General features: G+C 49.0%; 3 protein-coding genes across 5 annotated transcripts in view; 1 reads left to right on the forward strand and 2 right to left on the reverse strand.

Annotated features, from left to right (window-relative positions):
• Positions 1-1,857: 1,857 nt before the first annotated feature.
• On the reverse strand, positions 1,858-10,953 carry LOC126507260 (alpha-1-antitrypsin-like). Its single transcript, XM_050151526.1, has 6 exons — positions 10,759-10,953; positions 8,517-9,092; positions 6,039-6,057; positions 3,832-4,084; positions 2,832-2,979; positions 1,858-2,052 (listed from the first exon to the last, which is right to left on the reverse strand). Exons 1-6 carry the CDS (start codon positions 10,951-10,953, stop codon positions 1,858-1,860), a joined length of 1,386 nt encoding a protein of 461 aa, XP_050007483.1.
• Serpina4 (serpin family A member 4) overlaps positions 10,469-27,503 on the forward strand; it is a 147,735-nt gene continuing 130,700 nt past the window's right edge. Inside the window, exon 1 of the mRNA XM_050151409.1 lies at positions 10,469-10,472. The gene's annotated coding sequence lies outside the window, so the exon portion shown is untranslated. The remainder of the gene's footprint in view (positions 10,473-27,503) is intronic.
• Serpina1 (serpin family A member 1) overlaps positions 19,978-27,503 on the reverse strand; it is a 12,956-nt gene continuing 5,430 nt past the window's right edge. For all 3 annotated transcript variants that reach the window (XM_050151405.1, XM_050151403.1, XM_050151404.1), the window contains exons 2-5: positions 24,091-24,725; positions 22,225-22,495; positions 21,018-21,165; positions 19,978-20,260 (exon numbers count right to left, since the gene is read on the reverse strand). In XM_050151405.1, the coding sequence (XP_050007362.1) occupies positions 20,072-20,260; positions 21,018-21,165; positions 22,225-22,495; positions 24,091-24,721 (1,239 nt within the window). In that variant the 5' untranslated portion in view covers positions 24,722-24,725 and the 3' untranslated portion in view covers positions 19,978-20,071. The remainder of the gene's footprint in view (positions 20,261-21,017; positions 21,166-22,224; positions 22,496-24,090; positions 24,726-27,503) is intronic.

Genomic DNA, 27,503 nt, shown 5'->3' on the forward strand with positions numbered 1-27,503 from the left:
AGGCACAGTGGCTTAGTTACCAGGGTATAGTTAGGATGGTGTGATGGCTAGTCTTGATTATTGACTTGTTTGGACGGAGAGATAGCACGTTAGTTACTGCTTTCATTGCCAGTGTCAAAGACAACTTAGGGGAGTGAAAGCCCATCACTGTAGGTGAGGCGGGGCAAGAGCAGCAGGTTATGCCCTGTCTGCAATCAAGAAGGGGAGAGAGATGAAGGCCTGAATACCGTCGCCTTTTCCATCAATTCAGTTGCGCCTCCCCCAGCACCCAGGATGACACCACTCGCATTCAGGGTTGGTTTTCTCTCCTTAGTTAATACTTTCTAGAGTTGCAATCCCAGAGGTGTGTTTCTGGGGGTGATTCTGAATCTCATTGAGTTGCCAGCACATATTTACAGATTTACAGGCTCCTAGGTTAGCAAGCACACTTCTGGGTTAGTCTGTGAGGTTGTCTCCAGAGATGGTTGGTGTGGGGTAATAGGGGTGTGGGGATGTTTGGAATGTGAGTGGCATCATCCAATAGTCTAGGGGAACACGGTGGGAGGAGGAAGCCAGCACAGGGAGGCTTGACCCTTCCAGAGTCGATACCTTTCTTGGTGTGTTTCATGAGTGCCGTCACTCACGGACCGCATGTTCTGTCTTCTTCAGTCTTCCACATGATTCCTACCAGTGACTCACCAGGCATCTTCCAGCTCCAGCTCCAGACTCCGCTAAATCACCTTCTCCTATCAACAACCAACCACCAGAAGATGCCCACTAGAGGGCTGGCAAGATGACTCTGGGCATAAAGAATCTCTGTAGCAAAGGCTGATGGCCTGAGTTTTATAGCCAGGACCCGCATGGTGGAAGGAGAGCCCCGACTTCCAGAAGCTGTCCTCTGATAACTCCGTATGTGTGTGTTGTGGCATGCATACTCCGCCACCCAGATACAAACTAAATTAACTAATTTAATTTTAAGAAATTTAAAGACAAATCATAAAAACGTGAGACAGATTCTCAGGTCATATATTTGATAAGGAAGTACTCTCCAAAATATAGAAAACTGTGCAACTCCAACCACCAAAAATTAAACCACCTGGTTAAAAGTGGGCAAAAGTTCCAATAATTTATGTCTCTGAAGAAAACATACAATGATTCTCTCTGTAAAAAATTGCTATGACACGTATTTCTTTATGCTGGCAGGAAGGGGACATGATATGGCAGATGTGAAGGGGTCAGAGGACAGTTGTTGGGATCCGATCTCTCCCTCCACCATGTGGGTCTTGGGGAACAAACTCAGGTTATCAGGCTTAATGGCAAACGCCTTTCCCCACTGAGCCATCCCATAGGCTCGGCCGTGGTTTTTAAGTACAAAGGACACATGACTGGCGAGGACAGAGTGATTGGCTTAGTGGTTACTGACCAGATAGGACCCAGAGAGCTTCCTGTTCATTGGGGGATTGTGAGACTCCTCTGGCAGGGAAGGAATGACAAGGACAGAGACTGGGGTCCTGCTCCAGCCCTGAGGAGGAAGACCTCTACCAACCATCTCCACCAGCTAGTCTCAGGGATTTCCCCGCGAGACAGAGAGGATAGGCCCAGTGAGATGACGCAGTACAACCAGAAGGGGACACGGCCCTCTCCTTTCAGAGCTGGAGATGTGACTGCACAGAGATCGCCTAAACATGGATGCAGGGGACAGTGAGACGTACTGTGCTCAGGAGTCCCCCCACACTCCTCAGGAGACAGGAAGACACAGACACCACCAGGACAGAGATTTGCTGATCGCATTCAGGAGTGAGCGGAACTATCCCGTGTTTAATGTCATCAGGAGGGGACATGCTGGAACGGGGTGGTGAGGATGACTGGAATTGGAAGTCAACTATTTTCGGTGGGATTTGTCACTTTCCCCACAAAGAGGGGGACACTGGTGTATTCATCTTTAACGATAACTATGAAGGGCCTGTTGAAACGGATGACGGGGACCTTAGACAAGGCCATCTTACTCAAGCTACTGTTCCTGGCAGTTTTTGTCACTTCGTTATTGAAGGTCAGTACGGTCTTTTGCACAGCCTGTAGGGGAGAAGCAGAGGGAGTTGGAGGTTGCGCCCACCCCAGGCTAACACCAGATCTCATGTAGGGTCCTCATCCATGAAGAGCCTCGCTGTGACCATGCCCTCCCTGCCCATGGCCCCATGAACCCTACTGCTCAATAGAGGCCTTTCCCAATGTGTGCAACCCTTTCACACTCAGACTGCTCTCTTCCCCTTCCCTCCTCTCCCCTTCCTTTCTCTCATCTCCTCTTCCCTCCCTTCCCTTCCACCCCTCTTCCTTCCCATCCTTTCTCCTCCCCTCCCCTCTCCTCCTCTCCTCTTAACTCCCTTCCCTTGTCTCCCCTCCCCTCCCCTCCCCTCCCTTCCCTTTCCCTCCTCTCCTGAACCATCTCTCATAGACTTAGCTTCAGAGGGAACCCCTGTCCTTCCCGTCTCCCATAAACATGTCTCCTTTCCAGTGTGCGTTGAGACAAGGGTTTTGAAGATGATCTGAGCCAATGTCTTTCTATATTAATATAGGTAAGTTGAGGAATCAACTTACCAGGAATTAACAGCCCTGGGTAAACACTAAATTTTGGGCCACTGAGTTCCTTTCAAGAAGGGCTTTATGAGAGCATACGATTCCTTATCCTGCCGCTGCTCTCTGCCTCTGTGTTCTCCACAGTACACCTCTGGAGTCTGTGGGAAACGCTGTGTCTCTGTCCCCTAGTCCCATCCTCAGCCTCCTGTCTGATCTGTCCTGACATTCCATTCAGCCCTATTGGCAGCTGGGGTACCGCCCTCGTCACATGACCGCACCTTGCTGAGCTTCAGGGGAGCGTCCGGCGTGATCCCTGAGAAGTCAGCCTCATTGCTGAAGACCTGGGTGATGCCCAGGGTGCTCAGGATGGTCTTCAGGTCATAGGTTGTGGATATGGACAGTTTGGGAAAGTACAGATTTACAGTCCTGGTGTGCAGAAGAGAGGAAGGCGTCCTTCAGTGTCGTGACAGCAATGGTCTCATCTCGCGCTCGCACCTCCTGGAAGGCCACCCACCTCATCCAGGAAGCCCTCCAAGAAGAGTCGATGTACTCTGAGACTTGTGTGTGTGACTCCCCAGGCTGAGGCTCAGCCCTCAGTTTGCACAGACAAGACAAGTCACCTAGAGGGTCTATGCTAAGGGAACAGAGCAATCCTGAAGCTGCCCTCAGTTTGTTCTCAACCTGCCTGACTCTGCTTTCTGCTGGGTGCTGGGCCTCAGCAGGTGTGGGACTAGGGGGTGAGGCAGGACATCTGTGCACAGTTCACCTTGAGCCCACCTGAGCGTCTATGTATCAATGCCTTCCTCGCCAAGGGAGAGCAGGGCCTGAACTCCCCAATAGCAGGGTCAGCGACCTGGAGGGGGAGGAGCACATTCCACAACTATTGGCTCCCTGGAACCCAATAAACCTCACTGAAGGGTGACAGGAACATAGCCTTCTATAGTCATGCTCTGAGCTCCTCTTGGCTGGCCCTCTCCTGTTCTAGGCCCTTCCTCCTTGTCTCTCATGCCCTCCACTCCCTGCTGAGGCTGAGAGGCCTAAGACCAGTCTCCTTGTTTTTGTTTCTGCCTTTGTTGAGAACCTCTGGCTGCTGAAGGTGGAGGTGTGTCTTGGCCAAGGAGACTTAACTCTGAGCATTGTTCCTGTCTCTGAGCCTGACTCATACTGCATCTGTCTATAAGCTTTGGCTGAGAGACGGGGGCCAGTGCTGAAAGGCCCTGTCATGTCATAGCTCAGAGGCTGGGTAGCAGCGCGTGGATCCCTTGCCCGGGGACTCACCTTAAGTCAATGAGCTTTAAGATGTTTATGAAGTGAGTCTCATTCAAGGCTTTCTCTAGTTTCTGCATCTCCCCTTGGTCGGGCAGCATGAAGAAGGCAGTGGCATCCCCCATGTAATGTTTTACCAGCACCCAGCTGGACAGTTCTTCTTCGCGGTGCAAGAAAAATCTACTCCGGCAATTGATCATGGGCACCTTGATGGTCGTGTCCTTGCTCACATGGAAGTCTGCCTCTAAGGTGTGTTCCACATCGACTTCTTCAAACCCTTTGCCTGGAGAGAGGGGAGGGGCGCATCAGATAGCAGTGGAGTCAAGGGTTAAGCTAAGTGCTAGAGAAAAGAAGTATGGAGTGCCTTGTGAGACGCTCCCTCTGAGCCTCGGCTTCATCAGCTGTAAACTGGGCTGGAGAAGAGCCCATCTGGATACTTGACAGCACCTTAGAAAATGGTCTGGAGCTGTAGGAAGGGGCTGAGAGAACTGTGTGGGTTGATCTGTGAAAACCTGGCTCCAGCAGAGAAGCAGTTTTATTTCGCGTTCTTCAGGTAGTCCGCTGAGGATGCTAAATGGAGACACAGTCTCCTATAACCTTGTATGTCGAATCTGGTTATCTCTTTTCTGGTGACTTTCTGTGACTGTGCTCCGGTCAGTGTTCCGGGAAAGTCTAGTGGGAACCTCTGGATCTCCGTCTCAGGAGATCCAAATAAAGTGCACGGACCTAGGAAAAGCCTCTCTGCTGTACAAGTGTTCTCTGTCAAGGCTGTCGGAGAGGGTAGGCACCTCGGGGAACCTCAAGCCTTCCTAGTGTTGGACAGATGCTCAGCATCCTCCGCATCATAGCAGAGCTGGGGCCTCCTGGTGCTGACATTTTCCTTGGTGCCCTGTGCTGCGCTGCTCTGCTGGGCTCTGTGGGAATACACAGAGGTGCAGCCATGGCCTCGACGCCCCTCCCCCACCTTCTGAGTGATACACGCTGGGGGATGTGGAAGCATCTTTGGGATGTGGCCTTGTGAGGCCCTGATGTCGCCTAGCACTCAAAGGAAGCAAGTCAGACTGAACACCAAGGTTATTTGATCAGCTCCTTGCTTTTGCTCCTGCCATTAGGCAAGCAGCTGTTGAAAAAACCATGGTGGGTTCTGGCTGCTGAGGATGAAGGTGTGTCTGTCTGCACCAAGGAGAAGATACCTGTTTAGGCTGAGTGTTATTGCTGCCTCTGAGTCTGGCCTGCACTATGGTACAGAGCATTGTGTCTGTCTACAAGTTCAAGACTGTCCAACTGTCCACCAAAGCTCTGGCTAAGGCATGGGGGCCAGGCCTGAAGGGTCCCAGTCATGTAATGCCTCAGCAGTGACTCCCTCCCTGGATGAGGGACTCACATTAATAGAGAAGCCTTAGGATACACATTCTGCGTAGCTTGCTTAGGTAAGTATCAAGGCAAGTGTTTGCACACATTGACAGCAATGGTATTCTTTCCCCCTCGATAAGCCAGGACGCTCACATCCCAAGCATGTAAGTTAGCTTTCCCTATATGGTGACTAATGGGCGGTGAAGACAGAATCTGAACCCAGGTTTTGCGTACTTCACTGCTGACTCTGTTCAGTTACTCCAGACTTTAGCAAATCAAGTCCCCCCAAAGCACTGTTTGACCTTTGCCTTCTGTAGAAATTTGCATATTTGACTGACAACCAGGGAAATGTCATATATCTGGTACTCAACCCCCTTAGAGATTTCCAGTGAGCCTGGGTAACAGTGTAACAGAGTCGGAATTAAAATTTCCCCAGGAAACCTCACGCTGGGAATGAGAGCAGCTGGAAGCCCTGGCAGCCAGGGAGGAGACCAGAAATTGGTTAATCTCAGTTCTGATCATACACACTGAAGTCAGTCTACATAGGAATACGTCTTGGCTTTTGTTTCATTTTTCTCCTATTAATTGTGACGCTGTGCAGGTAAGGCAGAAGAAAGATCTAGAGATCTTTCTCCCTCAGTTTGAGTCAAGACTGTAAATGAGATAATTTCCTTCAGCCAGGCCCGGTTTCCTATTTTCCTGGTGAAGTGGTATACAGTCACCATTCAGATTCTGCTAACATTCTTGGCAAGGCAGCCAGGAGGAAGGGCGCTGGAGGAAGAGACTTAGACTGGTCACGGCAAGCTAGTCCTGTATTTTGGGAATTGGGGGATATTTCCTCAGCTTTGGGGGCATGTCTTATATACATGGATTTTTTTCCCATTCCTCGTTTACATAGCATTGGCTGCAAATAAATTAAATTCACCAGACTGGTAACAGAAAGAGAGGCTGATCATTTTCATGGTATCTATAAGTAAGTAGTGATACCTACCCCAAACACAGACTGTGGGGGACATGTGACTCTGGAGGTGGGGAGCTCACCTCTGGGAGGCTGAGAGATGCAATTGCTTACTTAATCTGCACATACGTGTGTTTGTATATTGTACTAAATAAGGTCTCCCAGATGCCTCCTAGTTCACAGGACGTAGGTAAATCTTTGACAGATCGGTTAATTAAACTTGTAAGATAACAGGAAAATGTTTTATTTTGTTAAAAAAAAAAGAAAACAAAAAATTTGCGAGGATGGTCTAATTGATATATGGAAGAACAAGAAAGAAAAAAGTGAGTCAAGTAGGAAGAAAGATAAAGAGGAAGTTGTTATACAGGAACTTGTTCGTTGAGACAGAGTCTCACTATGTAGCCCAGGCTGGCCTGAAGCTCACTATATAGCCCAGGCTGGCCTGAAGCTCACTGTGTAGCCTCCAACTCGTCATGACCCATGCACCTCTGCCTCCCAAGGGCATGTATGTCTCTGTGCGTGTGCATGTGTTTGTTCTGATGTACTTGCCCCCACGTGTATGTGGGGGCTGAAGGTTGATTTCAGGGTGTTCTCCTCTCATGCCCTCTACCCAAATTTCAGTTTTATTTATTTATTTTTACAGTCATGTGTCTCTGTCTCTGTGCTGGCCTATGCATGTGCCTGTGGAGGTCAGAAGAAGGTGTCAGGTCCCCTGAAGGCACCAAAGCAGGTGACTGTGAGCTGCCCAATGTGGATGCTGGCAAACCAGCTTTGGGTCTCTGCAAGAACTGCACACGTTTTCAATTGTTTAGCCATTTATCCAGCCCTTCCACCTTAATTTTTGAGACATGGTCTTGCACTGAACCCGGAGTTTGTTGATTCTTCTGGACTGGTCAACAAGCCCCCAAGATTTATTTCTCTGTATCCTCTGTTGCTGGGGTCATGGTCAGTTACCATTATGCCCAGCTTTTGCATGAGTGCCATGCTCTGAACCAGGTCCTCATGCCTGTGCCTGCACCACAGCACTGAGCTCACAGCTTCTTTTAAGTATTGGGTCTTCATCTTTGAGAGAAACAAGGACTTAAAAAGAATCTCTCTGTTCTAATGTCTTTTAAATGATTATCTTATAATGCTGGTTAAATTAGCATCTAATTGTTTAAGTTATTATATTATGTTTGGCATAGATATGTCTGCTGTAATTGGAATCTTCTATCTATCTATCTATCTATCTATCTATCTATCTATCTATCTATTTATCATGTATGTATGTATGTATCTATTATCTATCTATCTATCTATCTATCTATCTATCTATCTATCTATCATCTAGCTAGCTATCATCTATACCGTCTGTGTCTAACGACTTAATATGCTGTGTGTATAAGCATCATCTAAATGTTATATGAAATTCATAAAGATTCACAGGTTAATACAAGCAAAATAATCATGTGTGCGGAGGAAAAATGTATTGAGGCAAAGAGAGAGAAATTGCTGGAATAAAATGGAGTCATGACAGACTTGGTGGTGCACCAACTCAGAGGGTCACGAGTTCCAGGTCAGCATAGATGACACAGTAAGTTACTGTTAAAAAACCAAAATGAAACGAAACCCAACAACATCCAAAATGGAGTCACTTGTGCAACAAGTGTGTCTAAGAAAAAGTCCGTCTGAATGATGTTAGGACTTTGGTTCCTAGTAGTATTCTGCCAAGGATTGTTTTTTAGGTACAAGAATATCTAGGAAGTTTCCACACATTCCAACAATAGATAGGCTAACATCCCAAGTTCCTTAAGACTTGAGAGTGAACAAGGAAGAGTTGTCATCATGTAACAGGGACACTGAGGGATTAAAATATCTCTCGGACATCCCGTGCTAGGAGGGAGACCAACCCATAGTACTGATGGCTGAGGAAGAAGCCATGTTCTAGAAAAGGGTCAGTGTCACAGCTCTGACTGCTACCTCACAGCTAAGTCTGCACGTGTGAACATTTTGCCTTTTGCATTATCTTTTCTATAAATCAAAACACTGCTATTGGTCAGGCAGAGAGAAGTTCCTTCACCCTAGTTCTGATCTAAACTGGAAAAAAAAAGTCCAACAAAACATTTTTTAAAATCAGTTCCCATCTCCTAGTGTTCCAGTAAAGTTGTAAGAGGTGGGTTCTGGTACCATTAAGATAACTCAAGGAGACAGTGGTCTGGCTGGTTTTAACCCATCATCCCCAACCTATAGGTTTATAGATGTTACTGAATTATTTCTGATGGAAGAACTGAAAATCGTATTTCAATGCTGCCTGCTACATTCTGGTATGTCAAGGAAGAATTAAATACTGGAGCATGAGGACATATTTGGGTGGCTTCCTTGAGGTCACTAACCCTGGTGGTCCCACCTTACCTTGGAAGAAGATGTAGTTCATCAAGGCAAACGTTGTGTCTTTCTCCAGATCCTTGACCAATCCCACTATTTTCCCTTGGGTTTCATCTGCCACGTAGTCGTTGATTTGTTTTTGGGCCCGTTGGGTGTCCGTGAAGTTGACAGCAATGACTTTTGAGTAGTACAGCCCCTTGACATCCTTCACAAACTTGTCCACCAGCTTCAGACTCTGGTCAGTGAATAGGCTGCTGTCTATAGTCAGCGGGGACCTGTGGTCTGGCAGACGGAGGATAGAGAGGAGTTTCTTGATGCATTCGTGAATGTAGTTCTTGGGTATTTCTGTGAGGTTGAACTTCAGTCCTTCCAGGATCTGGCTGTGGGTGCTATTCTTGGTCCCCAGGGAGAGCATTAAAGTGGCAACAATGATGTTCACTGGGGAGAATAAGATGTTGGTGTCTTTTGCCCAACTCTCCGACTTCTGATACAAGGTGAAGGTTAATTGGATGATGCTGTAGGAGATGCGTTGGCAGGGCAGGTGCTCCTGATGCTCATGATCGTGCTCATTCACATCTATCACCAGAGGATCTTGAGGCTGGGAGCCAGAGAAAAGGCAGCACAGGCCTGCTAGCAAAAGGAGACCCTGGGAGATAGAGAATGACATTGTCCTGCAAGACAGAGATGGAGACACAAGTCCTAAGTCAGGGTCCATCAGGATTCCTACATATAAAGGCAGCTGCCACCATGTGCTCTCCCCTGTCCCCATTGTGTGTGTGTGTATGTGCATGTACACATGCACATGTATGCATATTGCCATTTGCTCTAATGAATGTGGTTTGCTCCTTCAAACTCTGAAGAGTCACAGTTTCTGAGACAGAAAGGATGACAGCTGTTCTAGTCTAGACTCTGCTTCTAATCACACACACACACACACACACACACATCTCATCTTTGGAATGAGGCAGGTGGGGGTGGTAAATGAAATGAATGCAGATACATCACAGAGAACACTCAGATTCAACCACAGAACAGTCCATGGGGGGGGGGGAGTGGGCTTAGCAAACCACGAACAGGACTAGCCAAGACCCATGAGTCCAGAAGAAAAAAAAGACGGGGGGACAACACAAACAATTAGGACTAGCCAAGGCCCATGAATCCAGAAGAGAAAAAGAGGGACAGAGGGCAAGTCCAGCTATTCCAGGAGTTAGTGAACACATCTCTCCCTTGGGGCTCCCGAGTTCTCACCAGGATATCAAGATCAGAATACCCAGGTAGGAGAGTGGGCTAAAGAAAGAGGGCTGAGGACCAGACTGTCCTCTGGAATTTAGCTCTGAAAATCCAGAACCAAAAAGACTCCTTTCTCCCCAAGATAGTTAGGGTTGTAGATGGTTATAGACTCACCATGTCCTCAGCAGGGTCTCTGACTCAGAGTGGGTAGCCCTAAGAAGGATCCCCAAGGCAGATCATGTGCCGGTTGGGGGTTCGGGGAGTGAGTTTGCCTAAGGTGGCTTCTCACTTCTCTATAGGCAGAGAACAGGGGGAGGCCAAAGGTACAGGATCCAAAACAGGTCTCCAGCCCCGCCCTTATCAGCACACACTGTGTGCCTACTGTGTGTTGAGAACCCAGAGTAATGTCTTTGTTCTCTGAACTCTGTGCGTAGGAGATGAGCTAGGTGCCTTCATTTCCCATGTGTGAATGAACGAGATGTTGAACCCAAGGGATGGAGGCTGGCAATGCCCACCCTGAGGACTCAAGAGGAGGATGGTGAAGCACTTACTGAGTAGAATCGGCTGAGGCCAGCGGGAGGGTCACGGTGCAGCGCTGACTGTCCCTCATAGTCTTTCCCTGGAGACTTATAAGCTGATTGCAGGGGCAGGGAGGGTGTAGGGACACTCAGTCCCAATGCATACAGAGATGCTTCAGGCTGGAGAAGAGCCTGGGGCTGATTGTGGAGGCTGGCCAGGGGACTGTGTCGTGTACTCTGTAACCTGAGGGCTTGGCCACCTTTCCAGAGACTGGCTTAGTGCGGTGCAACTAGAAAGTGGGGAGAGAGGTAGTGCCAGGGCCACCGTAGATCAGAATAGGCGATAGGTACACACTGTGGCCTACTGGACAGGAGAGAAGAGATTTCAAAGAAAGTGACTTCTATTATCAGATCGTTAAAACAAAGGACCCGAAATAATTTCCCACAGAACCTTAAATGGCCCCATAAACACCAACTCATACCAACCTTCCCCGGCAGGCATTGACAGGTACCAACCTTGGGCGACAGATGCCCAAAGGATCCAACAGAACTCCAATCTTGCTCAAAAGAGCTGCCATTCACCCCAGGAGTCCAACAAAATGGATGCAGCTCAGGAGAACTCTGACAACAGTTTCCAAACTGGTTCAAAAAAAATTCACATTGCTCAAAGGAGCCTTCAAACCGAAGGAAGGCAAAGTCCAAGGTGCCCATAGTGGGAAGAAATTTACTGAGGGTCAAATTTTCTTGAAAGTCTAAAACAAAGCATAAATCCTTATTTCTCAGATCTACCTGGTGGAAAAGCTGCTGAAGTTGAGAAAAATTCCCTGGATATGAGTTCACTTCCTGTGTGGCACTTTCCAGCCTTCCCTCTCCACCTGGGGAAAACTTACTGTGAGTGGCTGACATCCAACATTAGTCTTTTCTCCTGATTGGAGTGCCAACATCATTATCAGAGTCCTTAGCTTTAGAGTTGGGACCCTGACACTCCTAACAAGCTAGGCATGGCAGTTCATCCTCAGTAGGTCAAGTAAACAGATGGGGTGTTAGTGAAAAGCAGAGACTTATTCCTACTGGAAAAGGGAACAGAGATCTAGAGAGAGTCTCCCTGGCCCCTATCCATCATCAGGGTCCTGCAGTGAGGATGTGGTTAAGCAGAGAAGCCTAGGCCAACTTGTCTCAGCTCCCCTCCTATAGGGTAAAAGGATAACTTCTCAGAATTGTAGGAAATCTCTTTCTGAAAGACTGGTTGCCTCGTCCCTCACCCAGCTATCCCCAGGGAAGATGTGGCTTTCTTATTCTCCTGGCAGGGAATTCTGGGGTACTTAGTTTCCTGGGTCCATTGCCTCAAAAGTTTGTGTTTCTTCTGACCACAAAAGAGAGAGACCCAAGTTTCCCTTTGGAATAATTTCTTTCCTGTTGGGATGAGAACAGGCCTGACTGAGTGGATTAAAATCTGCTCAAGCCAGGCGGTGGTGGCACACACCTTTAATCCCAGCACTCAGGAGGCAGAGGCAGGCGGATCTCTGTGAGTTCGAGACCAGCCTGGTCTACAAGAGCTAGTTCCAGGACAGGCTCCAAAACCACAGAGAAACCCTGTCTCGAAAAACCAAAATAAATAAAATAAATAAATAAATAAACAAATAAATAAAATAAAATCTGCTCAAGTAGAAGCTGTTACCTGATAGTGCCTGCTCTGTGCCTACAGGGTGAAAGGTTTAGTGTTTTGTCTGTTTTTGTTTTCTGCCTATGTAAGCAGGAAGGCTCAGGAGTGGCCCCTTAGCCACCATCCCAAAAGGTCTGTTAATTAGGGCTTCTGCTGCTGTGATAAAACACCATGACCCAAAGTATCAGGAACCTCTGAGTGCCAGCCTCAGTGTCCCCTCAGGGTTCAGAAGACTCACAGGAAGCATGGGACCTAGAAGGAACTGAGGGCAAAAATGAACTCTCCACTATATATTTTTCTGCATCAGTTTCTTTATTCTTTGCCTGCTGTTCTCTGTTCTGTAAAGTTTCCAGTTTATACACACACAAAACAGAGGCAATTCTCTGAGCTTGGACGTCCATTTATCTTTGAAGGTTCCTGACTGCATGTCCTGCCAAATGGAAGAGAGTTGCAGAGAGGTGGCTTCTAATGTGTCTCAGGGAAGAGAATGGAGATATTGCTGTGGAAACCAAATTTTCTTGCTATGTGACTAAATTCTCTCATTGGAAGTTTCATAGGGTGGGGAAAGCCATTCAGTAAGCAAAAGAACAAGGCAGGCTTTTAAATGACCACAGTCCTTGTGGGACAAATAGATCGTTATGAAGCTTGTTCCCATATATATTCTATATATCAGAACTATATAGCTAAATGAAAAGTCATTTGCCTGACCGCCCACGGATACATGTGCCCATAAGATTAACATGCAATCATGAGATTGCATCTACACATCACATGAGATTACACACCACAATGCGGGTATAGGGGAGACACAAAGCTGTTTCAGCAAAAGTGAGCAACAACTTTCGGAGTCTGTGGCCCTGCAGGCTTTGTCTGGACAGGATCAGTCCTCCATCAGATAACCACACCTCTGGCGGGTCGACATCGGAGCCCTGGTTGCTACCTACTTTTTACAGACACAGAAGCAACTCGCGGAGGAATGGCCTTGCTCAACTTCTCACTCCACACCACAGTTCGTCACTGGGGGAAGTCAGGGCAGGGATCTGGAGGCAGAGTGATGCAGAGGGTACCGTTTGCTGGCTTACTCCACATGACTTGCTCAGCTTGCACCCACGGTGGTCATTAACCAAGAAAATAATCTACAGACATGCCCACAGATCATTTTCTCAATTAGGATCGCCTCTTCCTAGACTTGTCCAAATTGTGTCAAATGGACAAAAAGAAAAACAACCAGGACAAAAGGCCACACCACAGGTCCAGCACTCAGACCAGGTCCAGTCCCTTCATGGTGACAGACACCAATCTGCCTTCCTAGATTAGCATTCCCAAAGCTTGTCCCATCACCAAATTTCTGACTCCTAATTTCCCGCCTGTGATAAAAATGAAGACACCTGCTTGGCTCCCCACTTGGAGACATATTGTTCTGGAAAGATTGTCAACTGGAAAGGTTGTAAACACAGGGAAGCTAAGGTAGAGGGCCCTGCATGCTCAGGAGGAGTTCATTGGGCTCTTAGCCCTATTTGCTGAAGTCTGAGCAGGAAGGAGGGTAGCTCGTGGCAGGCTAGAGAGGCAGGAGAAACCACGAACTCCACCCAGGGAAGAACCAAGACTCAGGAGGGACCCCCCTCCTCCTCTACTTCCTCTCCCCCTCCTCTTCCCCTTCTCCCTCCTTTCCTTTCTTCCTCTTCATCATCTGTCTTCCCCAATTCTCCCACCCCTTTTCCCTCCGTGTCTTCTTTCTCCGTTCTCCTTCTATGATTTCTACTTGGGAGATATCAGGCGGTGGGGGCGCTCCATCTACTTGAAACATGACATATGACGTAGATACCATTAGAAAGTGTCTAAAACATCACTGGGCAGTGGTAATGCACTTGGGAGGCGGAAGCAGGTGGATCTCTGTGAGTTCGAGGACAGCCTGGTTTACAAGAGCTAGTTCCAGGACAGGCTCCAAAGCTATAGAGAAACCTTGTCATGAAAAAAAACAAAAGAAAAAAGAAAGTGTCTAAATCACGTCCCTGCAGTGCACATGGGTCACAGCTGTAGTTCTTCCTCCTGGCTGGAGTCTGTGCACAGGTGTGCAGTAGCACCCACCTCAGAAACAGCTGCTCAAGTCTGCACGTCTCAAGACACTGTGCCCATTTTCAAGATCAGGCCCTGACCTCGCTGTGCCCACTCAAACTGACGACTTCACCGCTTCTTCACAGGTCCTGGTCCCTGGGAGGGGAACGGTCTCTGCCTGGCTCCTCCTCTGACTATTTCCTTCCTCTGGGATTTATTTTCAGGTGGGGCCTCTATGGCTCTTTGTACATTTGTATTTTACACCTGTTTGCTGCTTCACCCTTAGCCTCTGCACTATTTCCTCAGTGGTGAAGAAAGGCTGTGTTACTCTCAACAAGGGCCCCAGTGGTATGAGTATCTTCATTCCTGGAAGACACAATGTCTCCGAGTGTGGAGACTGAGCCTTTGAAAAGGGAAGATTAAGTTTCAGGATCTCAGCATGGGAAGTTTGCCAGAGTGGTACCCAAATACTTCATAGAGCTATGGCCCAACAAAGGTAGAGAAGGGATGGCAGCCACTAGGCAGAAATGCTGGCAGCTGCCTGAAGATGTCAGTGGACAGAACAGCACTGTTCCTAAAGACTCTGATGACACCTCCAAATCTTAACTTGGTCCCAATAAAATATTTCCTGGACTCTGTCTTAAAAACTGTGGCAGAAAAAGTTTTCACTCAAAGCCACCAAGTTTGTGTCATCTGGAACAGAGCCCAAGGGCTCTGGAGCAGGACCTCAACATGGCCCCCTCTCCACCACCATCTGCTTGTGTTGGCCCAGCAAGGTGAACAACTGTCCCATGCCCTCTGCATCCCTGGCTTCAACTCAGTGTACGCAGTGAGGGCATGCATGATACAATGGCATTTGCCCAGAATATCATGACGTAGGGATCTCCATGTTTACGCTTGCCAGTGAGGACACTGAAACTGAAGAAGCAGGTGAGGACATCCCAAAGTCAAATGGGACCCAGAGCCTGGGTTGTCTGATTTTCTACTTGGGGAGGGGTCATGATTAATGAGATCAGCCCTTTGGCTGCCTGTGAGGAATGACAGAAAAGTATGGGAGCAAGGATCTAAACAGGGCTAATAAGAGAGAAGGGAGGACCCAGGGGCACTGTAAAATACCCAGTCCAGCATCTGCTTACTGAACCTCCTATCTTTGCTGTCTCCCATGCCCATATGTATATGTATATGTATATGTATATGTATATGTATATGTATATGTATAAATGGCTGTTGTTTTCCCTTTTTTTTCTGTGGCTTGGCCTGCTGTCTTCCTAGTCATTCAATTCCTTTTCCATGCCAGGGATTGAACTCTGCTGTCTCCCTACGTGACCACCCTCAACCCTGTCACAAAAAGCTACCCCTCACATTTAGGCAGGAATTCCCATCACAGTTAGCCTAATCTAGGACCTCCCTGACTGACAGGCTCAGAATCACCCCAAGATGGTTCCAGATTCTGTCAAGTTGACCCACACAAAACCTACCACACCTTAGGAACAAACGCGATCAGATCACTAAATCCTTGCGTTCATTCTGAGAGTCCTGGCTGAGGAATAGGCAAAGTGGTGTTGCTTCACGCACTTCCCCAAATTCGGTTTATTCGGTGTGCTTTCTTTGAAATAGCACAATGGAATTTAGATCCATTCTTATCTCTGATCATACATTAATTCAGTTCCCTCAGTTCTCAGATAACACATGATCAGCGCATTGGTTCTGATAGAGTGCCTCTGACTGCTCAGAGCAGAGGTGCCTGGGTAGCTAGGGATCAAGGCATCAACTTTGTGGGACTCAACCTGGCCCTGAACCCTGCACTGCTAACAAAGCCCCTATGGTTGGCCGTCCTCAGCCTGCCCCTTGTCTGTGTGAGCGTGCATGCGCACAGAGGCCAACATTTGAGGGTCGTCCTCTCTTCCTCTCTGTCTTATCTTGTTGATGTGGTCTCTCACTGAATTAGAGCTCACTAATTAAGGCATGCTGGGGCCGGCAAACCCCGGGGATATCTTCCTAGTGCCGGGGTTATATCACGCCTAGGTATTATGTGGATTCTGGGACCACAGGTCCTTACCGTCTTCTGCAGGAAGTGCCTCACTGTATCCCCAGCCCCTCTCATCGCCCTTCTCAGATCTCTGTCATCATTTATATTCTGGTTAGTAGGTGAAGCTGTCCTTGCATGGCATTAGTGACTCCTGGCTGCGCAGTCATCATGGCCTGGATTGTGCTTTCACCACAGGGAACCAGTGGTTGACTATAGATGAGACCGAATCCTTGATTACTTGCCCCACACGGCAGAAGCTGTGCCATCCTGGGGATGCCTCACTTCCCTCCATCCCTGCCTCTGGATGTCTCAATGCGGTCCCTCTGACTGCTCCTCGAGTGACATTGTGACACCGACAGTGTCACTCAGAGGACATCGACTGCTTGTCCATCCTGCTGTGGCTGCTCTTGGCCCTGGCTGTCAGCGGGTGTCAGCCGCTGGAGACAAAGTATAAAAAATGGGTGCCTTTGGGTTTCATCCGTGACTGAATCGATGTTAGAATGCCCGGGCGAAGTAGAGTTTCTAGATCCAGGCTGACTGAGGTAGTGGCACGTGCCTGCCTCAAGCGGGACAAGACCACCTCTCCACTGCATCGGCGCCCAGGCCAACTGGGACGCTGGGCTTCATGGGAGCACTGAAGAGCAGATATTGATAAATTTACAAACGAGAACCCAGAGATACAGAGAGGATGAGAAGCACACCGCAGGTCACCCAGTCTTCTTCCACACTGCGTCCCCATGTTAGAGTGTGTCTCCTGACCCAGCTGCTTCTGTGTCCTTGCTGGAGAGGGAGCTTGCCTTGGAGAGAGGACCTTTCCCTGAGTCCTGTACCAGGAGCTACCATGTGACCTCCAAGATGGGCCTTGTATAAATAGGAGCAGCTGGCATGAAGTTCTTTATTGTGTTCCTGGTAAATCTGTCCCGGACTGCAATAACCATGCTCTGCCTGCAGGGTGCACTAGAGTGCTGGTGGTGGTTGGTTGCCTTTGTTCATTTTCTGGGGCTCCCAAAGCAGAGCTGCTTGTACCCCCTACTAGGTTCTGTACTGACTAATACCCAGGGCCTTAGGGCAGCACTCCTGAGCCCCAGCCTTCTGACTTCAGTATGGAACGTGACTGTTCTGATGGTTCGACAAACGTCAGTCACTGGTTTTGCAGATTATTAATGAAGTTATGGCTTCGGCCTGAGCTCCTACAGTAGGCTCTGAGAAAACAGAGCAGACCAAAATGGCATCCCTTCCCACAACGACAAATAATCAGGGTAACACCGAAGGAAAGATTCCAGGGCCCGCCAGTTTCCTCCTGAAAACAGGAAATTCCAGTTCGCCTGAATCAGCATAGTAAAGGCTCCCCTCCAAATTAGCTAGGATTCCCCCCACACTTCAGCCCCTCCCCTCCAAGTGTCCCGCTGTGTAGCCTGACTTTAACAGAGCCATGTCACACGGGGTAAGGTCATTACTGTGTCATTCCCCCACTGAATCTGCTTTTCTGTCTCCTCACCTAACCCCAGAGTCAAGGGGGTCCCTGCCTGTGGAGGAGCAAACCTGGAACATCCGGTACCCCCAGCAAATGGGGCGGAGAAGCTCAGGCATTTGGACCAGCGTGCACTTGGCTATTCTGATGCTAGATGGATGGGGTGTGCGGACAGTCAGACATTCCCTCTGGGCTACACAGGACACCACAGTCACCCTGTTACACTGTGGATCAGAAAACACCTGAGTGCAAATTGGCAGGAGGTAGGAGCTGCACTGTTTCCTCTGAGGTTGGCATTGCAGGCAGAAGTCCTGGCATGGTTCCCAGTGGATGGAGGAACTAGATCGGTGTGCAGCCAGCAGTGGACTGAGGGACAAGGGTTTGGAGGGACTGGTGCCATCCAGGTAACTGGTTTTGCTACTTACTAGCTACATGACTTAGGAGGGGGAAACAGTCTCCCAGAGCCTCACTTTTCTCATCTGCAAAGTGGGTGAATGAGAGCACAGCCTATCTGCATTCAGGATTGTGGTGTGGCCATAGGACTACACAAGAACAAGCTGGGGGTCAGCCAGGGTGTCTGATTTGCAGGGGCTCAGAAAGGCAAAACACAGAGCCGACACCCCAACCTGTTCTCGTGATTTTAGGAAAGTAGCTCCCGAACCAAACCTCTTGCCAGTTCAAATTCAGGTTATCAGTGATGCGGAACAAGGTTCAGAGAAGTTTGCCAACTTCACTCAGATCACACAGCAAGTATTTTCAGAATACGTGTCACTAGACCCTCAGGGTTTAGAGCCTTTCTGGTGATTGACAGCATTTGTGTCATCAGAAACTATTGAGGAGGTTAGAGTTCCCCTCCCCTCAATGTGAATACGTCATTTGTTTAGTCAACATTCAAGACCCAATAATAGGCTAAACATTGTGAATTTGCAGAGTTGTGACCTTTTATACTTCCGGAAAACTCCATGACTCAACCTGAGGCTTTCCTGTCCATTCTCATCCTAGGTCAGCTTAGAGTGGGCAGAGCACCCTCAGAATAGGAGTGTCCTGGTAAAGTCAGACAACAGGTCCATTCTGCCTCAGCCAATGGACTTCTGGCTGTTGCGGTCATTGGGGGCTGTCTGGTCTGGTGACTGGGGCGGTTCCCAAGACCACCTTCTGCCACAGCTCTGAAGATGTGAGCATCCCTAGAAGGCCATAGGTGGACAGAGAAGAAGAGAACTGGGGCATGGATACCATAGAGAGTCAGGCAGAAGTCACCATGGAGAACCTGGGGTCCATAAGAGGTATGCTCTGTCCCACGGCCTAGGAGCCCTGTGATGGCCCCTGCAGAGCTGTCCACAGACCCTGGTCCTGTGACTGAGGATGAAGATGGGAGACATGGAGTAAGTAGAATCAGGCCAGGGAGGCCTACATATGTGAAATGGAGACAGAGGCTGAGGCCCGAAGGTGTCCACCCTGTTCACGGGGGAGGAGCTGCCTCCAGGAAAAGTATGAGCCCCTGTCCTACACACCTGAGCAGTGGAGAAACCACAGGAGTGGGTTGGGGTCCTGTCCTAGCTCCTTGGAGGAAGGGTTCTGTTGTGTAATTATTTGCTTTGAATTGAAATATTATCTTCTGGAGGGAGGAGGAAGGAAGGAGGAGGAGGACTCACACATGACAAAAAGTAGAAAACAAGATTCAGGAAGCCTATAAAAGTTATGAGGGGATTTATAAGCTCCTCCCGGGCCTACAAGCCCCTTTCTGACCATAAGGAGACAATAAGCAATAGTTGGGGAAAGGAAGCTCGTCTGTGGAGTCGCCTGAAAGTTGTACAGGGAAATGCTGCTAGCCTGAGCTGTCACTCATGCTGGGGGCAGGCTTTTCAGTGCTTTGCTGCCCTGGGGTCATCTGTGCTCAGTAAATTACCCCAAGAAACTCATTGCTTCACCACACTAGACTTGGGTGCAGGGACGTCATTGGTACCCTGTCCGGAGTGATTAGGTGTTTGTTCACATATCCTGAGGAAAAGACTTATATCAGTCACCACCAACAATCTCCTCTATCCCTTCTCAGGAAATTCCAGGTGAAATGGAGGGGCTGGTCATGGTGAAGTAACACAGTGGAATGACAGGGGCTTGTGGTCCTGCCTTCATGGAACCTAGAGATGCTGAAGCTGACAGCCTGGTCCTGAGCTGGCAGTCCTGGGAGACTGATAGGATCACCGTGGGGTGCAGTCCCATTGGCAGTGTGGCGAAACTCCAGCCCGGGACATATGACAAAGGGAGAGAGCTCAGTAGGGAGCATGGGCACTTGGTCACCCCGGGTTTTCGAGCATGAGCCATGTGGTCCCCTCTGGATTCCCAGAGATGACAGATGTTTCGGAGAGTAAATGGTTCCAGGACCAGAGTCCGTGGTCTCAGCCATGGTCTCCTGCCCACAACCTATTTGTATGGATGGAGGGGACACCAAGACACCCTGTGACCTCAAGTCTGCAACCAATCAGGCATAAAGAGATACAAAAACCACAGAGTCAAGGATTTGCAGAAGCCCTCAGGCATGGGCCAGGCCAGCATGTCTTTAATGCCTTTGGTGAGGGGACCCAATCCAGAAAGGAGGACATGAGAGTGGTGATTATTGTGTGGGGTCCACCACTTTTCCCACGAAGAGGGGGCTCTGGGTCAGGCTATCATATATTATGACAAGGAAAGGGCTGTTAAAGTTCACCTCAGGGGGCACAGACATGGGGATGGCTTCCAAAACTGTGGCTCCCGTAGCTTCTGTCCCTGTCTCATCGATGCTCAGCACGGCCTTATGCACAGCCTGCGGAGAGAGAAGCAAAGGCGGGTCGGAGGTGGCGTGACGGCCACTCCTGGCTGGAGCGAGATCTTGTGTGGGACTCACCCAGGGAGGACATCACTAGGGAATGTGTGTCCCTCCATGTCCCCTAGTCCTCCCCAAGTCCCCTTCCATGGTGATGGCCTGAGCCCTCTCCTTGTCTCTTAGTCTTTGCCTGCCTTGGTCCATTTCCCTCCATTCTCCCTTCCTGATTCCATCTCTCATGGCCTTGGGTGCAGCTCATAGCTTCCCGAGGAGAGGAACTTCATGTCCCCTGTGCAAGTGTTCCCTTCCAGTGAGCATGATGTGACAGGGGTTCTGGAGATGATCTTCAACATCCAGACTCTCCATAGTGTTCTGCCTTTCATTTCTCTGAACCAGTGCCCTGTTCGGTTGAACTTAAAATTCAAAATTGGCAGCTCACTAGTTTGCTCTAAATGCCTGAACACTCTCTGAGGTCACCAGGCCTAAGTCTCTATGTGAGTATACATAAACTGAGCCCAAGGACTCAGATTCCCTGGGAACCAAGGGTTGGGGTGTCACCTCAGGGAAGACCCATAAATCCACCCACCCTGCCAGCTGACATCTGACCACCACATACCGTCCAGGTGAATCCCGCGTCTTCAGGAAGAGCTCGGCCCAGACTCTGAGTTCCTTCCCTCTTCCCCAGCCGTGAGTCTGAGCTCCCCCTCTCCACCCTATGCTGCCCTGCAGACACACCTCCATAATGAGATGACCTCACCTTGTTGAGTTTCAGGGGAACATCCTCTGTGACCCCAGAGAGGTCAGCCTTGTCGTCGAAGACCTGGGTGATGCCCAGGGAACTCAAGGCTGTCTTCAAATTATAGGTTCCAGAGATGGACAGTTTGGGGAAGTGTAGATTGGCTGACCTGGGGGGTCAGGAAAGAGTTCAAGTTAAAGGAGTTTCTTGGGACCTCTGGGCTCTGCTGAGACCTGCCTTGTTGTGGAATTGTTTCTGGCTGATTCTCCCAGGGAACACGTTACTACCTACATCTAGCATAAGATAATGAGATCAACCAGACTGGCTCGTGGAAGCCCCTAGGGGTCACCTCCTCTGAGAATTCAGGCAGATTCAGGGTATTTGCGTGGAACTATGTTTCACTATGTATGCCCTGTGGTGTTTGGTCAATCCCTCCTCTTGAGCCAAGGATACACTTGGATCTGATTCTCGGGGGAACTAGGACCATTGTAGCAGAGTTGACATCCCCCCCCCCCTCTCCCAGGACTGAAGGCTCAACTCTCAGTTTCCATAGGTCAAGAGGCGATCCCAATAGGGTCTTACTGGCCAGGATATGCCACCTATTCTCGACCCAGCAGTGTCTGGTCCTCTGTACTTTTATGGGTATTAGGCCAAAGAAGAGGCCAGGCCAAGCAGCAGAGAGGCCACCTCTACCCACTCCTAACCTCAGGCCTGAAGCTCATCCAACAGGCAGCAGAGCCTGGGTTCTGAGAAGCAAACTCTAGGACTACCTGGTTCTGGAGACCTAGAAGCTGCCCTGAGGAGTGGCAGAACAGAACCTTTTGTAAAGCCACCTGGAGATCTCTATTGCTGTTCGTTCAGGCTCTCGTGCTTTCTGTAAACTTCCTACCCCAACCTCTACCTTCATCTTTGCCCAAGATTCGAGACCAGTCTCAGTTCTTAGTTAATGCATAATGTATGCTAGTACTGCTGAAGCCCCAGCCCTGGGCTCTGGGTTAGAATATCCCATGTCCTCTGGGGATGGAAGTCCCTCTAAAGCAGGGGCAGGGCTGTCTCATCAGGGGCCTTGTCCCTCCCCAGACTCTACCTGGCACTATCTGAGCTGAAGGCTATTTTAGTCCAAGATTATGCACCTAGCTGTGGTCCTAGCATTGAGTCCACCCTCTGCAAGCACCTTGTGACCTTTGGGTCAGGACACTCAGGGGAAAGTCTCTGTCCGGGGAGTCACCTTGTATGCCTGTGCGCCAGGAACTTGCCAATGAGTTCCTTGGTAAGAGTTTGCTCCAGATGCTGCATCTGCCCATCATCAGGCAGGATGAAGATGGCAGTGGCGTTGCCCAGGTAATCCATCAGCAGGATCCAGCTGGACAGGGTACTGCAGTGATGCACATCAAACATGCCGAGGCGGTTCATCATGGGCACCTTCACCGTGGTAGACTTATCCACGTGGAAGTCAGCTTCCTTAGTGTGCTGTGCGTCGAAGGGCTTCTTCCACTTTCCTGCAGGGGGTGAGGCAGGGAGAAGGAAGAGAGCTTAGTAAGGTGGTGGTCCAGGCCTTGGCTTTCCATGTGACCAGCGGACACTACCAGCCTTCCAGGTTGCCCAGGGACTTTGGTGAAGGTAATTCAGACCTAGAGAAGGACTTGCGCTTTACAGATTACAGAAGCTGACAGCTACCATCCCTGTTGTGCCTAGAAAGCATTTTGAATAAGTATTAGATGCTCATGGAAAAGTGACTTGGGTTTATAAGTGGAAATCTTGACAACAATTCCGTTTGCCAGTTTCTTATCATGGGTGGCACACTTGTTGGGAACTGTGAGTTCAGTTATCACTCAGAACAAATGTCCTTTGTGTTCAGTGCAAAAAACCATCTGCTGTGTAAGACCACCATCATCGATCAGCCGAGTGAGCAGGGACCCCAGAGACCCACCAACAAGGACATCAGAACGGGTAAGAGTCTCAGAGACACATCCACAAGGCCATCAGCGTGAACAAAGTTCTCAGGGACCCATCACCAAAGCTGTCAGATTGGACAAGGCTCTCGGGGATCCACTGTCAAGGCCCTCAGAAGAGGAAGGGCATCAGGAGCCCTGACTCCACCTTCTTATCAGATGGGAAGAGGTGAAGAGGTTGAGGAGGGGTTGGCACTTGCCCTTGCGACAGAAAAGCCAGGACTTGAGCTGTGCTGGCTGTGACCTGATATTCTGCTCTGTAAGACTCTGCCTAAAAGCCGGGCGGTGGTGGCGCATGCCTTTAATCCCAGCACTCGGGAGGCAGAGGCAGGTGGATCTCTGTGAGTTTGAGACCAGCCTGGTCTACAAGAGCTAGTTCCAGGACAGGCTCCAAAATCACAGAGAAACCCTGTCTCGAAAAACAACAACAACAACAACAACAACAACAACAACAAAAGACTCTGCCCAAGGACAAGGCAGCCATGAAGGGCAGAGAGACTCCTGGCTTTGACTTCCAGACCCTGCTCAGATGGTTTCTCTGGGATACAGATGCTTACCGTAGACCCCTGACCTAACCACGTCCAGGCTGAAGGCCATGCCTAGGGTCAAGGATAGTTGATCATGTGTTTCCTTCCAAACAATCTCTGTGCACACTAGTCACCAATCCCTTTATCACCTCACAGCAGCTTTGTAGCTAGTCATGTGGACAGTCATACCCCAAGCACATAAAATGACTTGTCCAACATCAAAACTAAAAGACAGTAGAGGCAAAATTTAATCCCATGTTTCCAGAGTTCATACTCAAAGTATGTTCTATGGAACAGTGTTCTTTATAACACCTGATACCCTTGGTTCTGAGGCTGGGGAAGGATTGCCTATTCTAAGACTTCTTTATAGGGGTCTTCAGTGAGCATGAACACAATAAGGTCTCTGATCAGCCCCCTTCAAAGAAGCTGGTGGATTTGATCATTGACAATTCCCAAACTTAGTGATGATTTAGAATATGACAGAGCTTGCCCACCAGTGAGTAAGGAAAGTGTTGAGACGGAGTGACGCAGCCCTGAGTGAGAACTCAGAAACTGGCCCTTGAGAATATGTGTGGAGACACCCAGAACCAGCTCAAGCTGCTTGTGTCCTCTTACCTTTAAAGAAAATGTAGTTCACCAGGGCGAGAACTGTGTCCTTGTCAAGGTCCTTCACTAAATCGACTATCTTTCCTTGGGTTCCCTTCTCCACAAAACCATTGATCACTTTTTTGGCCTCTTCTGAGTCTTCAAAGTCGACGAGGAAGGGTTCTGAGTGGTAATTGTTCTTGACTTCTTCCAGGAACTTCTCTGTCAGCTTCAGACTGTTTTGAACGAACAGGCCATTGCCTGTTGTTAGCTGAAGCTCATTGTCTGGCTTGTTGAGGGACTGGAGGAGGTGATGGTAGCCCTTGTGAATCTCAGCCTCGCCTATTTCTGTGAGATTGAATTCCAGGCCTTCTAGAATCTGGGTGTGAGTGACACCCTTGGACCCTAGGGAGAGCATGGCGAAGGCCGTGGTGATGCTCACAGGAGAGAAGAAGATGTTGGTGGTATTGGACTGATGGGCCAACTCCCGGTACAGACTGAAGGCAAAGTCTGCCAGATTTGGAGCAATCTTACGGCAGGCTGCATGCTCCTGCTCCTGCTGGGAGGCCTCTGTCTTCTGGGCATCCTCAGCCAGGAAGCTAGGGGCTAGGCAGCACAGGCCTGCCAGCAGCAGGATGCCCCTTGATAGGGAGGATATCATTTTTCTGTAAGACACAGAAAGAGATGCAAGCTGAGAGGGAGTCGAGGCTGTGGTGACTCCCGTCAGCTACAACTTGGCACAATGCAAAAGTAACCAGGGCCTAATAATAGCTGCTGCATGCCAGCCTAGATCAAGCACTGTTCCAAATTGCTATCATTGAAGTAAAACTGTTAAAAGAAAATTGGAGACAGTTCTGTTCTTGTTATGTAAGTGTGAGAAGAGGGTGTCTAGAATCCACAGGATATGTGGGCACAGAAGCCACCTGCAGTCTCAACACAGGAGCGGGGCGTGGGGGACAGAGACAAGCTGGCTGATTTGCTAACCAGAATCTCTGAGCTCTTGGAGCAGTGAGAGACACTGCCTCCATAAGCAAAGTGGAGAGTGGTTGACAAGATCATCCAACATCAATGTGAGTTTCCCACATGCACACATTTCCACATACATGTGAGCACATACACACATGCTCACACCTCACACACAAGCATGTGTGAAAACAAAGAGCAAGAACAGACCAAATGCTCTCCATCTGTCCAGTGCTTTCCTGAGCTCTCATATGTGTGAACTCCCAAGGTTTTGTGGGAAGACCATTGCTCCCCTTCAGGTCGCTGGTAAGGGAGATATTAGGACCACACTCAAAGTCAACAAATAATGCAACAGGTCTAAGCCACACACAATGAGTGGTCTGGTTCCTGGCCTGTGCTCTCTTCAGCTCAATTCCCACCTGCAATGGCTTTGAGTCACAAGCCCCAGCCCCATTTTACAAGGAAGAAACCAAGGCTCAGGGTGAGGAATGGACTTGTCAGTAATTACAAGGGGAGCAGGGGATGACCCAGACTACAGTCACTTGAAACCAGAAAAACCCATGGACGGTTTCCAGAATCCAGGTGTGGGTGTCACCTCTGGTCCCCAGGGAGACCACGTTGAAGGTGTGGTGATTGTCATAAGGAGAAGAGATGAATGTTGGTAGCCAGGAACCTAGGCACATGGGAAGTTTAAGGCTGTAAAAAAACAACCCAGGTGGGCCAGAGAGATGGCTCAGCAGGTAAGAGCACTTGGTCCTCCAGCAGAGGACCTGGGTTTGATTCCCAGGCAGATTACAACATCTGTTACTAGTCTCAGGGTCTCTGGTGCCTTCTTCTGGCCTCTCAGGCACTAGAAGCACACACACAGTGTACTTACATACATGCAGGCAGAACACTCATACACATAAGACAAAAATAAATCTCTAAAGAAGGAGGGGGCACACAGGGGCTGTCTCCACTCAGTGCCCACAAGGAAGCTCAGTATCTAGTGGCTTTCCCTGAAAGAGGGACCGTCACCACTCTGCATCTCCAGCCCCATGTTGGGTTGACCTTCCCTCTGCCATCTTGCCACCACTCCTGTCTCGGTTCTAGAAGAGCAGAAGTTACTGCCTCTGCTTGAGTTATGGGAGGGATATGTGTGTGGTAGAGGGGAAGACCCATCCCTGACAACCCTGAGTTCTAACCCAGGCTCTGACACCCACTACCCGGGTAAGCCAGGACAGGTCATTGGATCTTGCTGATCCTTGTTTTGCCTCAGGTACAAAATGGGGCTGGGAGAAATCAGTGCACTAAGTGTCACCATTCAAACCTTCCACAGATGAGTTCCCAAAGGGCAGTCTTGGAGACAGAGGGGTGGCAGATATTACTAATTCAAATGCTGGAGAAACAGGCAGGCGGGGCAATGTTTTGTGTGGCCCAGTGAGGCAAGAGGGAGGGGCAAGGCCTGGCTTGCACCAGACAGGACAGCCTCTGTTTGGAGGGGTCAAAGTCAAGGTTACATCCGCAGTCCCAACCCTCTCTATTCCACACAAATCCCCCTAGTCTGACGTGCCACAAGCTTCTAGTCTACAACCACATGCTCTCTTTATAGACAGGGAAATTGAGGCTGTAGCTATAAAGAACGTGTTTGTTATTAGTTCAATAATGAAAAAAAAACTTAAAAAAATTTTTGAGATAATTTCATGTGTCCCAGGATAGCCTTAAACTCACTATGTAGCTGAGGATGACCCTGAAAGCCGGATCATCCTACCTCTACCTCTTGAGCACTGGGATGACAGGTATGTACTACCATGACTTCTTTGTGTAGCTCTGGGCTTCATGTGTGCTAAGTGAACATTCTACAACGTCTAGGCCCATAGTTAAAACTATAATCTCAATATAATAAAAGGCACCCCCAAGTCTGAGATCAGCAAACCAAGCTAATATTGAAGACTGAGTTTTGCCAGCCCTTGACCTGTGAAGGGTCTTTCCAAGTATACAACAAAACTTGTATATGGGCATCTCTCGGCCCACCATGGTGCTTTCTGCTCTTCAGTGTGAATAATCTGGAGGGTTGGCCACACGTTGCATAATACATGCTGATGGTTTCTTAAACCAGGCAGTGTCTTAAGGCTGGGACAGCACTGGATCTAGTTCTGTGTATTTCCATCTCTTTCATGTCTCGGTTGCTTCCTGTTTGGATTTTGGTGAATCCTGTGTAAATTTCCCACCTTCATCAAGAGCTTGGGCCTTCACAGGGTGGGGACAAAACACCAAGTGACCTCAGGCCAGAGGTTGTGGCTTCAAGTCCTGGCATGACCATCACTGTTCACTAGGCATCCAACAGCATTTGGGAAGCACAACCTAGACAGTGCCGCCTCAGGAGTATGAAGTAGGTCTGGGGAGAGCTAAGGGGAGGAGATGCCCTGTGCACAGATGCTGTATTCTATATGCGCGCGCACACACACACACACACATATATATGTATATATATATACATG

This window comes from Alexandromys fortis, unplaced genomic scaffold (assembly GCF_014885135.2).
Source record: "Alexandromys fortis isolate MF-2015 unplaced genomic scaffold, M_Fortis_MF-2015_v1.1 scaffold_63, whole genome shotgun sequence".
Lineage (NCBI taxonomy): Eukaryota > Metazoa > Chordata > Mammalia > Rodentia > Cricetidae > Alexandromys > Alexandromys fortis.

Coding starts and splice junctions, on each gene's coding strand:
- LOC126507260 (XM_050151526.1), bottom strand. CDS start 10,953: ATGGGCACCTTGGACTTTGCCTTCCTTCGGTTTGAAGGCTCCTTTGAG. Junction 9,093..10,758: donor TTGGGCATCTGTCGCCCAAG/GTTGGTACCTGT, acceptor TCTGGCTCCCAG/CCTCAAGATCCTCTGGTGAT. Junction 2,980..3,831: donor TTAAAGCTCATTGACTTAAG/GTGAGTCCCCGG, acceptor TCTGCACACCAG/GACTGTAAATCTGTACTTTC.